The following is a 16,124-nucleotide window of genomic DNA, read 5'->3' on the forward strand; positions in this document are numbered from 1 at the left end:
TCTGTTTGTCAGGGAAAGGCCAAGGCCTTCCCCATTGCCTGGGAACGTCCACTTAGAATGCCAAGGTAGCTTGAGAAATGGTACAACATAGAAGGAAGTCAATCTCATTTGTTTACACAATAATACCCTTCTCCTGAAGTGGATGAACAACAGCAAGGGCATTGCTAAATCCATTTGCAGACTTAAGACATCCCAGGTTCATGAGCCTTGTAGTAAAGGTAGCAACATTCTATAACAACTAGACAACCTCAAGCCACCCAGACAGGACAGAGTAGAGGGAAGAACAGAAGAGAATGGTTCACACAGCTCCTCCCACCCTGTGTCACATGATGGTGTGGTACTTAGATGACTGACTCTGCCTGTGCTGAGGTTGGATGGGAACTGCCCGTGTGGGAAGTAGAACGTGTGCAGGGCAGAGCCAGAAGGGCCATCTGCCCGGTCCTCCTGGCCTAGACCCTGTCCATCTCCTCTCTCAAAGCCTCTGCATATCTAAAGGGGTAGGCTCTGGGATCCTGCTTAAAGATGCTGGCAAAAAACTTGAGTAATTTCATCTTGGTGGTTTCAGCGCGGGCCCTTGGGCCCCACAGGAACTCATAGGAAGGAGGATCGCTGTCAGGCACCTGCCTGTATTCCAGGTACCCTTCCTGCACAAAATGCTCTGTGATGAGATGTCTGGGCTCCCCGTACATGAAATGCTCACTGCCCACACACAGCCCCATGTTGTTCAGTACGCGCCACAAGGCCTGCTCACTAGCACAGTTGTCCTCTATGAAGATGATGCACAGCACGATTAGTAGCAGGCCTGTCTTGGGTACGCCTGGAAAACCATGCTGAGTGCCATGGTAGGTGATCCCAAGGGCAAGGGCAACAGAGTAGATGTGGTCCAGGGCGTTTCTTTCCACTATCTCCAGGCCAAAGAGCAGCCTCAAACAATCAGAGGCCTTAGAAAAGATGACAGGGTAGTATTCCTCGTAACCGCGGAGGACTATGTACAGAATCTGAGCCTTAGATGTCAGCTGCTTCCTAGTGTACTTGAGGAGAAGGAAGTGAACTACATCAATAATCTTTCTGTTGAGGACACCTTGTGAGGGAGAGTGTGGGTCAGCCAGTTTTGTTACTAGTCTGCCAGAAGACTCAACAGATGATGCCCTACTGACAGGGCCCCTGGCATAGTCAGGAGAGGAGGCTCTGAGGCCACTGGGGAGAGCCCAGCGTTATTGCCAACAGATGGATGCCCTGAGTGGGTGGCGGTGGCCTCCCCCTCGCCTGCCTCAGCTCCTGTGATGTGGCCAAGATCCAGGCCCCTTGCCCTGCTTTGGGACTGAGAGCTGTCTGGGAGGTTGCTTGTGTGTCTGCTGACAGTTGGATCCATGCTGATATCCTTGGGAACACAGGAATGGACTTGTTGCAGCTCAGAGGGATGAAGACTCACAGGCCTGCAGAGGGAGAGAAAGGATGAGTTGAATCTGACACCTGTAGCCTGGGCAGCTCTCAAAACCTGCTGCAGGGTTTTGTGGGGGGTTGCCCTATGCCGAAAGGACTCTGGTCCTGCATGCGCCTCTGAGTGCAAGGATTCTCACTGTGGCACACTCCCACACGTGGCAATATTTTACCCTGACATGATGGCTGAGCCTGGGGCAGGGACCATCAAGCCCTGTGGTGGAATCTGCAGTGATGGCCACCCTGCCTGGCCTCCTCTCTGCTCTCTTACGAATTTCCAAAGTCCATCCAAAGTGCATCTTAGCTCCCGTTCCTAGAAAACCAGTTTTCCTTGGCAGGAGTGGCAGTTCCCACTCAGGGTTCCCTAGGACCCAGCACAGAGCCATGCATGCTTTATGCAGTCCTCTCTCTGGGGGACAGGGCCTTCTCACATATTCATTAATGCCCATGACAGCTTACCTGGTTGCCAATACCTACCACCTCTGTCAAACACGCCTGGCTCCCTCTTGCCTCCAGCGGTACTCCATGCACCAAAGGCTCATCTTTCTGAGAGAGGAGACAGAAGTCAAGATGAAGCAGCTCTGGAAATGCCTGGCAAGGGTGACTCAAGATCCAAAGGGTGCCTGCATTGGTGGCGCTTGCCTTTAGACCCAGCATTCAAGAGGAAAAGGCTGGTGGATTGTTTTGAGTTCGAGGTCATTCTGGTCCACAAAGTGAGTCAAGGACAGCCAAGGCTATACAATGAGACAGTGTCTTGAAAAACGAGAAAATAAAAAAGTCAAAACAGCTGGCCCCTGCATTTTCCTGCAGATTCTGAAGACTAGACTATCCACTCCCAGGAGCTCACCCCCACCGCAGGAATTTAGAATGCCATGTCTATCTGTCCCTCTTCCAGGAGTTTAACTACTGTTTTGAAAGCTACAAGGCCGTGTATGCAAACAGCATAATATGGCAACAATTCTTAAGGCACCTCAGAAAATGGCTCTGAGTGGCCCCTCCCACCCAGTTCAAGAATACTTGAAACCCAGCTTTAGAAACACACTTCCCCTGAGGGCCTGAAATCAGAAACACCTGATTGACACTCTCCAGTCCAGAAACCTGACAAAAGTGCTTCAACCACTGGGAACCAAGAGAGGACCTGTCCCCAGATATGAATTTGGACCTTCCCCCAAGGACTGTGGCTATCTGAAGCTAAGAAAAATGAGGTGGCACAGTTCAGCTATGTCCCGGTGTCCACCCCGCAAGGCAGGAAGGGTCTTTCTTACTTAAAGTACCTCAGGAGGAAAGGTGGGGCGGGTGAGTCTTTAACCAGTCTCATTCTGATGGAAAGGGAAGACATCAAGAGGAACAGGTAAGATGAACGCACATCAGGTATAATTCAGGAAATCCTATTTTATATAGACATAGCTGGGTCATGTACATGTCATGCAAGATCGGTCCCCACCGTGGTCCACAGGTTACAGCACCAGCTGATTTCTCCTGAGAGGGTTTAGGATCTCATGGAGGGGAGGAACTTGACCTTAGCTGGAGACATCTGTGAGGCTTGTGAGTTCCCAGGCTGGACACATCCAGGTGAGAAGTCCAGGGACTATTTAAGGAAACTCCAGGCCAGCACACAGACAAGGATTCACAAAGCCTTCCCAGGACTGCTATTACACAAACAGCCTTGGGCAAGGTTCTCAGTTTGAGCCCCAGGCCCTCTTTCCTGGATGAAGTTGAGCAACTTGACCCAGCTCATCTGAGGAAAGGTCAGGTGTGTCAAGATTCAAACTGAGAACTGACAGAGGTTCACTGTCCAAACACAGGATTCCAGGGCCCTCCCTGCCCTCTTGTAGCCAGACTGGTTCTTTCTACCTCAGCTGGTCAGATATGCCTTATCATGCCTGCTCTCCTGTTTGGGCCTATTTCTTAACCTTTGTCCCGGTGACCCTGAAATCCAATTTAAGTTCTTCTGGTCTCTCATTCCCCCCTCTGACAGGTCCCCTGAAGGCCCAATCACGGGTCTCCTTGAAACTTATTCACGGAGTTGGCCTGCTACAGGGACAGATATTCCTCTGACATGGCCTATTGTAGGGCCAGGTACTGTGCTCTCATGACCATTATCCGGATGGCACCCACTTTTTGCTTGATATGAGGAGGGCACAAAGCACGATTGGTTTAAACAGAACTAAGAGCTTTTTTCCTTGTGGCCATTTGTCCCTCCTGCCAGAGAGTTGTCCTTGACTCAGTATTTCATGCTATAAAGTGGGACAATGGGCAAAGCCAGTCTCTTCTGTAACTTTTTTTCCTGGTGACATTTGGGACACTGTTATTGGGGCCGAGAAAGGCTGAAAAGCTTGTCAAAGGCTAGGTAACGGGGCACTTACCAAAAACCTCTGGTTTAGCTGATCCAGCTGAAGAGACAGGGAGTAGTCACATCTGCGAGACTGGGTTACATCAACTTCCAGCAGGTCCAGCTCTCAGAAGCTCTGGATGGAGTCTGTTAGCCTGGTAAAAACCTGCTGAGACAAATACAGACTAGGGACAAAAGTTAAAGTTTTGTCTATAAGACATCTGGGGTAGACTCATGCCTTTGAGACTCAGTAAAAGCGTGGACATTCTTTTCTCAGTCCAGATGACTTGGTATACAGATTGGACAGATTTGTTTCTAGCATGATGAGAGGCACCCTCAAGTCTATATTCTGAATACCACCCAAGGGAAATTAAAATCTTGGGCTTGGGACTGATTAGTAAATAGTCAATGCTCCAGCTTATCAGAACTTTTATCCCTGATCTCTCCAAGGCCTTTATCATGAAGTGGTGTTGCATTTTTCACATGATTTTTAGCATCTAATGAGATGATCATGATTTGTTTTTCCTTCCATTTTTTATATGATGGATTCCATTGATGGATTTTTATATGTTGAACCAACTGTGCATTCCGGGGATGGAGCCTACTGGGTCATGGCAAATGATATCTTTGATGTGTTCTTGGATTCTGTTTGTGAGTATATTTTTCATCAGTGTTCATAAGGGAAATTGGCCTGAAATTATTTTTCTTAGGTGGGTCTTTGTGTGTTCTAAGTACCAGAATGACTCTGGTCCCATAGAGTGAGTTTGGCAATGTTCCTTCTGTTTCCATTTTGTACAATAGTTTGAAGGGTATTGGTATTAGCTCTTCTTTGAAAGTCTGGTAGAATTCTGAGCTAAAATCATCTGGCCCTGAGGCTTTCCAGTCCTCCCCCCCTGGTTGGGAGACATTCAATGACTGCTTCTTTTCCTTAGTTGTTATACAGGTATTTAACTTGTTTTCCTGATCTTGATTTAGATTTGGTAAATGGAATCTACCAAGAAAATTGTCCATTTCCTTTAGATTTTCCAATTTTGTAGACTACAGTTTTTTGAAGTAAGACCTAATGTTTCTTTGGTTTTTCCCCCCCAGTGTCTGTTGTTCTGTTCTGTTTTTCCTTTCTGGTTTTGTTGATTTGGATATTTTCTCTCTGCCTTTTAGTTACTTTGGCTAAGTGTGTGTCTTTTGTCTATCTTGTTGACTTTCTTATCAAACAGCCCCTTGCTTCTGTTCACTTTTGGTATTGTCCTCTGTTTCTAGTTTGTTGACTTCAGCTTGAGTTTGATTATTTGCAGCCATCTACTCCTCTAGGGTTTGTCAGCCTCTTTTGTTGTGAAAGCTCCCAGAGGAGCTATTAAGTGGCTAGTATGGAATCTCCCCAATTTCTGTATGAAGGCGCTTAGTGCTAAGAACTTTCCTCTTATTATTGCTTTCATTGTGTCCCATAGGCTTGGGTATGATGTGCCTTCATTTTCATTGAATTTTAGACAGTCTTTAATTTCTTTTTCATTTCTTCCCTGGCTCAGTTGTCACTGAGTAGAGAGTTGGTCATTTTCCATGATTGTATAGGGTTTTTCTTATTTCTGGTGTTGAGATCCATGTTAATCCATGGTGATCTGAGAAAGCACAATGGGTAATTTCAATTTTTTTGTATAAGTTACAGTTTGCTTTGAGACCGACTATATACTACGAATTTTCAAGAAGGTTCCATGAGGGGCTAAGAAGAGAGAATATTCTTTTGTGTTTGAGTGAAAAGTTCTGTAGATAACCATTGGTTCCATTGGATTCATTCCATCTGTTGGTTTCATTATTTCTCTATTTTGTTTCTCCATCAGTGATCTGTCCATTGGTTACAGTGGGGCACTGAATTCTCCCACAATTGAATCGCCATGTGCTTTAATAACAAGTTTGTTCTGGTTTTATTTTTGTTTTGTTCTGTTTTTTAATAAAGTTGTGTGCCCTTGTATATAGTTCAAAGATGTTCTGAATTGGAATGCCCTCTTGGTAGGCTTTTCCTTTGGTGAGAATGACATATTGTTCGCCATCTTTTTTCATTAATTTTGGTTGAAATTCTATTGCTTCATGTTGTACTACTCGATTAAAGAGCTGGCTGTGGAGCTGGATTAGACACCCAGTCTCACAACACAAGCATGCTTGTTTTAAAATTTCCCCCAACATACCTGTCCTGGGTCAGGAGACCATCTGACACTAGGTCAAAGATAGAAAACAAAGCTAAACAGCCCAAGAAAAGACACTATGTGAATTCAAAGGACTAAAATATAAGCTGTACCTTAGGATCTTAAAGAAAAAAATTCTATTTAAAGATATATTTATTATTTACACAGCATGTGTGCTTGCACGCCAGAAGAGGGCCGCAGATCTCACTATAGATGGTTGTAAACCACATGTAGTATTATTGAATATCATTAAAAATACCTAAAGAAAACTGAAACAACCTGGTGTTGGCATTTTCTGAGTTCCTGTAGATGTTGTGTTTTTATGCTTTTCTGTTTAATGCCACCTAGGATTCAGGTAATTATATTATTCTACAATTGAATGGCTTCCACGACAAATAGTGATTATGCTTTTCAGAGTATCTGCCTACATCTGCAGACACACAGAAACAGTTTAAAATGTAAAATAAAACGGTCAGTCTAAACTATCTTGTTTGTAAGGACCAAACAAACTCCCTTTAGAAAAAGAAACTGCATTTTGCAAAGGAAACTCCATTTTGTGTTCAACCTAGGGAAGGCCTGAACCCAGATTCCAGATTAAGCACAAAATAGTCTGAACAGAAAAAATATTCCATGGCAACACAATCAACTCACCTTGGGAAAGTCCAAATACACCCTCTGCTGGTCAAGTTGAGCAGCAGGTGGTCTGGCACATAGCAACAACCAGTTAGGAGAGGCCAGCCCAAAGTTCCTAATGCCCCCATGACTGCATCAGCCAATCTTTTCTATAGGCCAACTGCCCCTACATCTATTACCCAACCATGAAACTCTAAGTCTTGTAACTCTTCTGCTTGCAGCTTTTCTGATCAGATGTCATCCAATCATATACTGTAGAAGCTATTTATTTGTCTAAAAACTATTTTTTAAAACCCTCTCAACTGAGACTCCAGGCTACTTCCCTGCACCTGCTGCATCAGCGCATTGGAGGTGTGTCCTGGGTTTGACCCTGCAATATAAAGGGATCCTTGCCACTGCATATGGACTCGGCCCTTGGGTGGTCTGGTCAGAGAGTCTCTCAAAATTTGGGCAGAGAATTCATTGTTAATAACTCCAAATATGCCTACTTAAATAACCAGAGCTGAACACTTAATATTCCTTCCAAAAAGGAGATAGGTAAGATGATTGACCCCTCCTTGGATTATCGAGTCCAAATCCAGCCCACCTAGGAAAGCACTCACAGCCCCACCCACAAGAGTTGCTGCAGCACACACAAACAGGCTCCCTCTTCTCCACTGCATTCAGTAGTTTTGCCAACACTTTACACTTCACCCAGCCCTCAACGTGTCCATCAGCTTACAAGACAGGAGGCCGACCTGTCACTGCTCAAAGCTCCTACCTTGGCTTGCAACCTCTACCCACTATGCCTACATCATCAGCCTCAGCTGCACCTAAGCATCAAGTCCTGCCTTCGAATACTACCTAAGTCATCACTGCCCCACTCACAACACCTCCAGCACAAGCGACCCCAGCAGAGACAGCTTCTGTTCTCCCACCTGCAACTACAGCTCTTTAACTCAGCACTCACAGCTTCTCCCTGTGAATGTACAATACTTCACCCACCCCCTACAGACAGGGTTCTCATCCCGTGGGTCGCGACCCCCACAACAGCTATGTATGTTGAGGTTCCATTTGTAACAGTAGCAAAATTCCAGTAATGAAATAGCAACAAAACACATGAGGGACTGTGTTAAAGAATCACAGCATTAGGAAGGTTGAAACCCACTGCCCTTCCCTGACCTTTGCAAGCACAGCCCCCACCCACTACTCTATCTCAGCAGGTCACAGTGCCCCACTGCTACAGGTGTTCTCTGCCAAATGAAGGTCAAGTGAGGATTCAGCCTTCTGCCCCCTCCTCAGAAAGTGACCACTCACATCATAGCCTTGGCCTGGTGCTCTGCATTCCCTGCTCACTTATCTCACCACTCACACAGCCCAGCCCAAAACAACTTCCACAGCAGAAACAGCCCTTGGACACTCTTCTCCTTCAGCAGGTCCAGGCAACACTCAGTAGGTATCAAAAGTTATACTGACACAATCCAGCACTGAGCTAAAGGCCAGACTACCTCAACCAAGCCCTGTATCAGCAAGAGAGCCCAGCCCACCACTCTTCAGTCAGCTCTCACAATCCCACATTAGTATACACCTACACAGCCATGTCCTGCTCTTAGGGTAACCCTGCCCCCTCTCTGGTCAACATCCAGAGCCCAGCCCTATTTTGTAAGAGATCACCTAGCCTCCCACCCTGGCTGCCCCTTACCTCCACACTGCAGGATCTGTAGACACACCCCCAACACCTCACCACTTCCTGCTTCCCTAGTAATTTAGTGGGCCCAACACATCCAGGTTGGCCCTCACACCTCTGCCTCAGTCTGTCTACCTCCCTGCCTCAGCTCTAAGCACTCCAGAACACCGCCCCTCCCCTTCCCCTGCCAGCACCTGTTCCCAAGGGATTCCACAGAGCACAAAGTTTCCTTCTCTAACACTTACTAGGTCCAGATCCACCCACCCTTCCACCCTAGCATACAAGCCCCGCCCACCACTATGACCTCAGCAGTCACAGCCCCACCCACAAGACCAGCACCAGTCCTCCTGCTGCAGTGCACCCTAATCTTACTTCCAAGTTTCCTCATAGACTCCTTCTCCATTCAGTCCTGGCCCAATACTGATACTCCTTTTTGACTTCCTTCTGGGCCAGCTGTTGTGGCCTCGTGGCCCCGCCCTCTTTAGAGGTCCTCAGGATGAGCCTGATCCAATGGTGTCCCTAATGGTTAGAGCAGCCTGCTCCAGTGATCTCACAGACTGTATGTCTGCAGAAGACCAAAACTCAAATCTCAGCACTCAGGAGGCCGAGGCAGGCTGAGAACTGAGTTCAAGGCCAGCCTGGTCTAAAAGTGAGTCCAGGATAGCCAAGGATACACAGAGAGACCCTGTCTCTAGGAAAAAATAGAAAACGAAAAAAGAAAAGAGGGAAAGCAAAAAGAAAAAGAAAAGAATAGATGTGTCAGGGCTTGGACAAAGGCACCTGAGTGGATGGCTGTAAACTTCCCTCAACAGTTTTACAGGAGCAGCTGGCTCAGGCCTGACCAATGGTAGTCTGTGGTGCTGTGCTTCCCCTCACCTGGTGTGGAGGTCTTTCGGCTTGAACCTGGATGCATGGCCAGGACACTGTGCGCTGGAGGACTGTGCTGTCTGGTGACCACAAGGCTCAGCCCATCCAGGGACCCTAAGACTTAAAGCCTAGGAATCTACTTGAAGGGAAGGAAACAAGGAAACTCTGGAGCAGAGTTTGTGCCCTTTGCCCTCCTGTGGCTGTGATTTCCCTCCTGGAGGGTCTCAAGCAGTGCTAGGCCAGCCCTACCTCCTGCCACCCACTCTTCCTCCTTCCTCCTGAGTGTGGAGGCAGGCAGCTGGCAAGCTCTGTGCTGCTCCTCCTGGGCCCTCCCCTTCTTGTCATTAGGCTGTGAGCTCAGTGAGGAGGCCCAGGTCACATGGCCTGTGTGCCCTGAAACTCCACTGACATTGATGCTCTGCTGCTTCTCAACAGCACGCCAGGCAGTGGGGTTTTGCTTAAGGACAGGCCATGCAAACCTGGGGTTTGGTGCTCTTGTGCCTGTCTGTGCAGTTTGAGAGTCTGGGGTGGGGGAGGGGAAGTGGCACTCACTGGATAGGAATGGAGGTTCTAGAGAAAGGCTCCACAAGGTCCTGTCAACAGAAGTGGCCTTGCCTGAGAGAACACAGAGGAGGGAGTGTCCCCTTGCCCTATTCAGGTGTCACAACTGTGTGAGTTGACATCAGCATAGAGACAGTCAGTGCTCTGATTGTCCTGCCTGCTGACTCACTCTGAGGTCACTGCCTCCAGTACCAACCCTAACTTCAGCTGAGAAGCACTTACAGAAGAAACCATGCTGCTGCCCCTTTTGGTCAACAAATTCTGGACTGTTAGGTCCAAAGACATTTAGATCCCCTTCACCAAATGGATCCACTTCCCTTCTATCAGGCAAAATGGGTAGATAGCTGTGTCTGATGCCTATGAGCACAACAAAACTCATGCCGGCTTCTTGGCTACTTCAGTATAACAAATGTCTGTTTAAAAGTCAGTGAGTTGGGAAAAAGAAAACTACACAGGAAGGATTACTAAGCATGCTTGCTGGGATCTCATTGATTGACTTACTTTGTATAGATAAGGTTTCTTTCTTTCTCTTCTCTCTCTCTCTCTCTCTCTCTCTCTCTCTCTCTCTCTCTCCTTCTTCCTTCCTTTTTTTCTTTTTTCCGAAGATAAGCTTCCTCTGTGTACCCTTGTCTGTTGTAGATCCACATTTTAGAACTGGCTGGCCTTAAACTCACTTAGATCTGCCTGCCTCTGCTTCCCTTAGTTCTGAGATCACAGGCATGCACCATGACACCTGGCCCTAAAATCACTTTTATTGTTACATAAAAGAGGTACCACTGCACTTAATCCCTGCACTCACTCAGAGGATGCCAAAGCAGGTGGAACTCTGTGAGGTCAAGGCCGGCCTGGTCTACAGAGTGAGTTCCAGGACAACCAGGCCTAAAACAGAGAAACCCTGTCTCAAAATAAGAAAAGGCATCTTTTTCGAGTCAATTTCCACACAGCCAAAGTTCCTATCTGATCTAGGGGCTATCTGGAAAGAGCCATCACCTCAGGCATATGAGACTTCCTGGGTTGCCAGACAGGTCAGAGCACTGGGTTTTTGCAAAGGCTCTGAGAAACCTTCAACACAACGACACAAAGACTCTGAGATAATGATCACTGACCAAAGGCAGACTCACAGCTTAACTGCTGTCACTCTAGATTCAGGCTAGATACAATGGGTCTGGCCAGAAATGTACAGCTTCACCCCATCAAATTGTTATGCTGTGATTAACTTCATTCTGCCTCCTCTTAGCTTTCCAGAAGTGCAAGGAGGGCAGATCTCTGTCGTTAGATCCGCAGTTTCTCATCATCAGGCCGTGTTTGCTGTGCCCAGAACTCTCAGCAGCCTACAAGGTTGTGTGGAGCTGGAAGCTCAATCGGTACTCACCAGGCTGCAGCTGAGGCACCAGAACCAAGTTTCAGACCCCAAAGCCCATGCTAGAAGCCCATACCTAGGAGAGAGGAGCAGGATATATTCCAAAATGGACTTCTCCTCACTTGTGTAGGACAGTGTGACCACTGTGGGCTCAGAGGAGCCAGGGTGGAATGGTGCTGAGAAGGCAGCTAAGTAAAGGCCCTGTCAGCTCACTCTCACAGTGCAGACTCTAAAGGCAAGGCAACATTGAGCCACCATTGGCTTTCAGAACATGGCCCACTCCATGCTGTTCCCAGACCCATCCAGACTCTCATGCCCTCATGATGGGGATGGTAAAAAGGCCCTCCCTCCTGCAGTGCACCCAACCTTGCTGACATGGCCCCAAGTATCTCAGTATTTAGGGAAATGGAGAACTGCATGGAAATGCCCTCTGATCTAAAGATCTCCTGCTGCACTGTGGATTGCACAGATAAACAGCACTTAGTGTCTGTGCCCCGCCCCCCACATCATGTGTGCTTCCTCATGTTGTTATTCCAGCCCAGACCCATGTAGGGTATGAACAACATCCAGGAGACCAGGTGCCAAGTCCAGGGCCAGGCACTGAGTCGACACTGATGCCCTGGCGAATGTGTGATGAAAAGGGAAAGCCACTAGTCCTTCTGCAGTGCAAGAGCTCTGTGGAGAGGTTTCCCCAGCAAGGAAGGCTAGCTCCCATCCAGCTATTTATCTTACAAATACTAAATATAGCTCTGATTCCTTGAGGTTGACGAACATGTATTAGGGGGGGGCAGGTGAGATGGCACACAGCTGCAATCCCAGCACCTTGGAGACAAAGAAAGGCAGATCTTTGTGAGTCCCAGGCCAATCTGGTCTACAACGGGAGTCCAGGACAGCCAAGGCTACCAAGAGAAACCCCATCTCCATAAGCCAAAAAAAATGTTAAGTGGAGGATATTTTGTAGCAAGCCTTTGCAGGTTCCTTTACAAAGTTTCTAGTGTCTGTCTTGCTCATGTGTCAGGCAATTTCCTACCCCATGGCACTGAGAGGAAAGGCCTGCATCTCCTTGGCCAGGGTACAGTAGTGTCAATCTCTTAGCAGACAGGCAGTAATTTGAGGTGTGCTTATACAGGGCTAAGAGATGCTTGTCTCTGAACCTCGGTTGCTACTCAGAAATTTCCTGGTAACAGGTGCAGAGGGGAGGGACCCTGGAGAATGGAATCTCCTGCTTCCAGATACCTGACTAATGTGAGGTGACACCATAGGGTCAGTAGCTATAGCCTCATGCATCCAGTTCGCTGAGGGCATAAAACTGTGGCTGCTGTCCATGGAAGGGCAAGGCTGACCCAAGGGTGTGGAAGCCTGGGCCTTCAGGTTAGTTCCAAGGGTCAGATAGCATAGGAGGCAGACTCTTGGCTCAACTTTAAGATGTTTATTCAGCACCACGAGATTTGTTTTCATGTAGTAAGAACTGAAACTGGCCTATTTTCAAAAAATGGTGACTTTTTCCCAGTCTTTGTGCACTGGGATTTCATGAGCTTGTTTTGTTTTTGAACGGTGCGCAGATTATACTTGTGTTATCTGTGTATTGCTCCTCCTTGTCCATCTCTTCCTCCTCTTCCTCCCCTTCCTCCACTTCCTCTCACTCCTCCTCTTCCTCCTCAGCGGCCTCTCTTAGGGATATGGTTGAGAGGTCAGCTTTCATGATGGAATGGCAAGTCTACGTAGACATCACGTACCAGAGGTATGGACATCACGTACCAGAGGTATGCTGTGGAGCTACCTGGTGCAGGCACTGCCCCTTCGATCTTACGAGTATCCGATGGAGGAACCATCCCATGATCAGATGTGCCCTCTCTGCTCAGGCCACTTGTGTCCTGAGCTGGGCAGTTGTCAGGGCCACTTACAGGGATGTTGCTCTTTTTCAGTGTACTAGAAGGCCCTGGGGAAAGGCTGCCTGCAGGTGTCTGTGTGTTGGGAAACCCCTGTTGGGACTTCATGCCATCTTTCTTGGCCTTATGTTTCAGAGGGGAATGTCTGGGAGGTAAAAGCCTCATCCATTTGTGGATGTGGCCCTGCACTTGTGAATGGAGATTGTGCCTCGCTCACCACAGCCACATTAGTCAATTTGTTCCCCACAGTATTCCCCAGGAGCTCTGGCTTGTCCCTCTGGAAGTTGAAGTAGCCATAGATGTAAAACAAAATGGATTAGGTTAGCCAATTTGAAACACAGCTGTACTGACCACATGACACCCTACTGGTCTTTTTTGTGATGCAGAGAATGACAGAAGTGGCAGGCAAAAGATGTGCTGTGCTGTGGCAGGACCCCAGTAAAGAGAAATGACTCATGTGTAAGGTGGTGATACTGTTGGACAATAGAGTCCACTCGGGCAGTAGGGGGTCGTCGTGAGAGACCACTTGAGGACCACAGTGTTGATGCAAAAGCACAAGGTTTATTGCCTATGCTGGCCAGGGGGCCTAAGCACTCACTCGGGAGGGAGGGAGGCACACCCCGAGTCACTGTTACAGACTTTTTAAAGGCTAAAACCGCAAAGGTTAGGAGGGGCTGCATGCCCTATGTTAGGATTGACTCTGGCTAGGGGTGCTTGTCTAATTATTATTGGCTACTGCAGGGCTCGTTGGCCTCGGGAGCTGTTCTTGGCAAAGAGGGGTGATGGGGAGATTTCAGAGAATTTCCTTAGTTGAAAGTGTTTATCTTGGTTGGCCACCTTGATCTCAGAAACTGAAGCTGAGCAGACCTTCAATTCTTTTTGGGTCATTTTCCCAAGCTTGCCTGGGTCATGTTCCCAGGCTGGCTGAGAGAGGAGGCCTTACAATACATGTACGTGACATAAACTGGCTTATCCTCTGCCTACCTGACTGCCTGTCTTCAGACATCTAAAGGGACAAACTGGAGTGCATTGTCAAAGTCTTTTACCCTTTAGTAAACAACACTGTCTGCTGAATGAGGAGCTTGAAGCACATTGTTAATGGGGTGTGTAGAGAGGAAGAGGTTCTCTTCACAAAAAGTGGGAAACAAGGAAAAGCTTTGTAAATTACCATGATTTTCCAGTCTTCTCCAGAGCAGAGCTGGCAAAGAAAGATCTTCCAGCTTTCCTTCTCAAAAATCTTGCGTGGGCTCCTTCTCCAGCTGCTGCTGCTGCTAGGAAGGGATATCTCAACCCTGAGGACCTGAGGAGCCCTGGATCCTGAGCCTTGCTCATCTCTCTTCTTCTTCTTCTTCTTCTTCTTCTTCTTCTTCTTCTTCTTCTTCTTCTTCTTCTTCTTCTTCTTCTTCTTCCTCCTCCTCCTCCTCCTCCTCCTCCTCCTCCTCCTCTTCATCCTCATCCTCATCTTCCTTCATCTTCTTCTTAATATTATTTTGTTTAGTTGCTTGGTTTTTCAAGACAGGATTTTTCTGTATGGCCTTGGCTGTCCTGGACTCCCTCAAATTCACAGAGATCTGCTTGTCTCTGCCTCCCACACGTGCTGGGATTACAGGCCTGCACCACAGCACCTGGCTTCCAAAATCTACTTATCACCTCTTTTCTCATGACCATGTGACAAAGCAGCAGCAAGACAAAAAGCCAGGCCTGCTCTCTTGAGGCTCTGGCCTTTTTATCCCCTCTCTAGAGTCCCCAGAATTAAACTATCTCCAGTTGGTAGAACTGCAGCCCTGCCAACCACACAGGAGGCAAATAGTCTGCTGCTGTGGACAATCTGAAGCAGCCACATTGCCCAGGCCTGGGATTAAAACCAAAATATGTTTACATACCATAACTGGTTTTTTTAAGACACCAAAAATCTTGCTACATCTTTGTCTTAGGCCAAGCAGGTTTATAAGAAGTACTACATCTTATACACCAATTCCAGTGGAGAGATGGGACAAAGTCAGCAGATGTTATCATACAGTGGGACACAGTAAGCAGGAAGCTGTGCAAAGTTACACAGGGGAATCACAGGGGAAACACAGGGCACCTCCAGAGCATTATAGACTGAGCACATAATGGCCTTGGTTCTGGTAATCACAGCTCCATGTGATGGAAGACTTGAGGTTGCAGGATGTGGAGCCATAGCTCCTCCAAGACTGGGTCCCCGGGCCATTACCAGCTCTACTATGCATAATTCTGGTTTTAAAGAATGAGCTACATTCCTTCCTTTCTTATACATCAGTGCTTCTGGGGGGCATCAGGCTCCTAAGGCCTGGACCCAGACTATTATAAGCTCTGCCAAACACAATGCTAATTTTGAGAAGAAGGATATATTGCATTGTCCATAGGTCAGGGCCTCAGGGAAAGCCTTGGTTGATCAGTCCAGGCCTCAGACGTTCCCTCCTTTTTAATTATTATTTAATTTTAAAGGCCAGAAGAGTTTACCAGTGTCTGAATCTCCAAGAGACACTTATGTTCTCTGACCAACTAATACCTTCTAGCATTGTGAAAGGAATTATCAATACACGTATTCTAATCATAATATTGAATGGAGGTAGAAGCTTGTAAAGCAGATTAAATCCTGTAACTAGTACAATGTATCTCTGGCTAGTTTGGATGGGAAATCTATACAATTAGAGAGAAACAGCTGATACAAATAATCTGGAAACAATCCCTACTTTTTGGAGCAGAGGTACTTTCCGAGTAAATAATATATGTGGAGGGCTAACATAAGCACTGATTCCAAACATATTACAGTTGTTTTTCCTCTCTAAAAGTCCCATAGATGTTCAAGAGGTCCAGAGCTGTGGCTAACAGCCAAAGGTCTAGTTGAGTCTTTTATTATTTTTTTCCTTTTTGTAGACATTAAAACAGGATGGGGTTCAATGAGGGGATCTTAGGATATCAACCCTGAGCAGGTTGACCCCGCCCAGGACAATTGAACCAGCCCCTCCTGTTGTCCATCCAGAGGCACAGAGTCCTTTAGAACCAGGGACCATGTTAGAGCCATGGAACACAGTACCCAAAGGGGGATTGTGCTTTGAGAGCAGAGCATTGGAACTTTATTTCAACCTGGGGACTATCTATCTGCTTGGGCAACTTGTGGGTTGTTAGAAACAGGAAAATTCAGTTAATGAATGAAGTAGTATTTTAAGCACTGTAT

General features: G+C 47.2%; 2 protein-coding genes across 2 annotated transcripts in view; both read right to left on the reverse strand.

Annotated features, from left to right (window-relative positions):
• Window positions 1-16,124, reverse strand: part of LOC311601305 (circadian clock protein PASD1-like) — a 250,428-nt gene that overhangs the window by 83,318 nt on the left and 150,986 nt on the right. The gene's annotated exons all lie outside the window — the stretch shown is intronic.
• On the reverse strand, window positions 450-12,865 carry LOC311601942 (melanoma-associated antigen 10-like; the record flags this gene model as incomplete). Its single annotated transcript, XM_084789699.1, has 2 exons — window positions 450-1,197; window positions 12,792-12,865. 2 exons carry the CDS (start codon window positions 12,863-12,865, stop codon window positions 450-452), a joined length of 822 nt encoding a protein of 273 aa, XP_084645825.1.

The sequence above is a fragment of the Acomys minous genome, assembly GCF_964271855.1.
Source record: "Acomys minous genome assembly, chromosome: 7".
Taxonomy (NCBI): Eukaryota; Metazoa; Chordata; class Mammalia; order Rodentia; family Muridae; genus Acomys; species Acomys minous.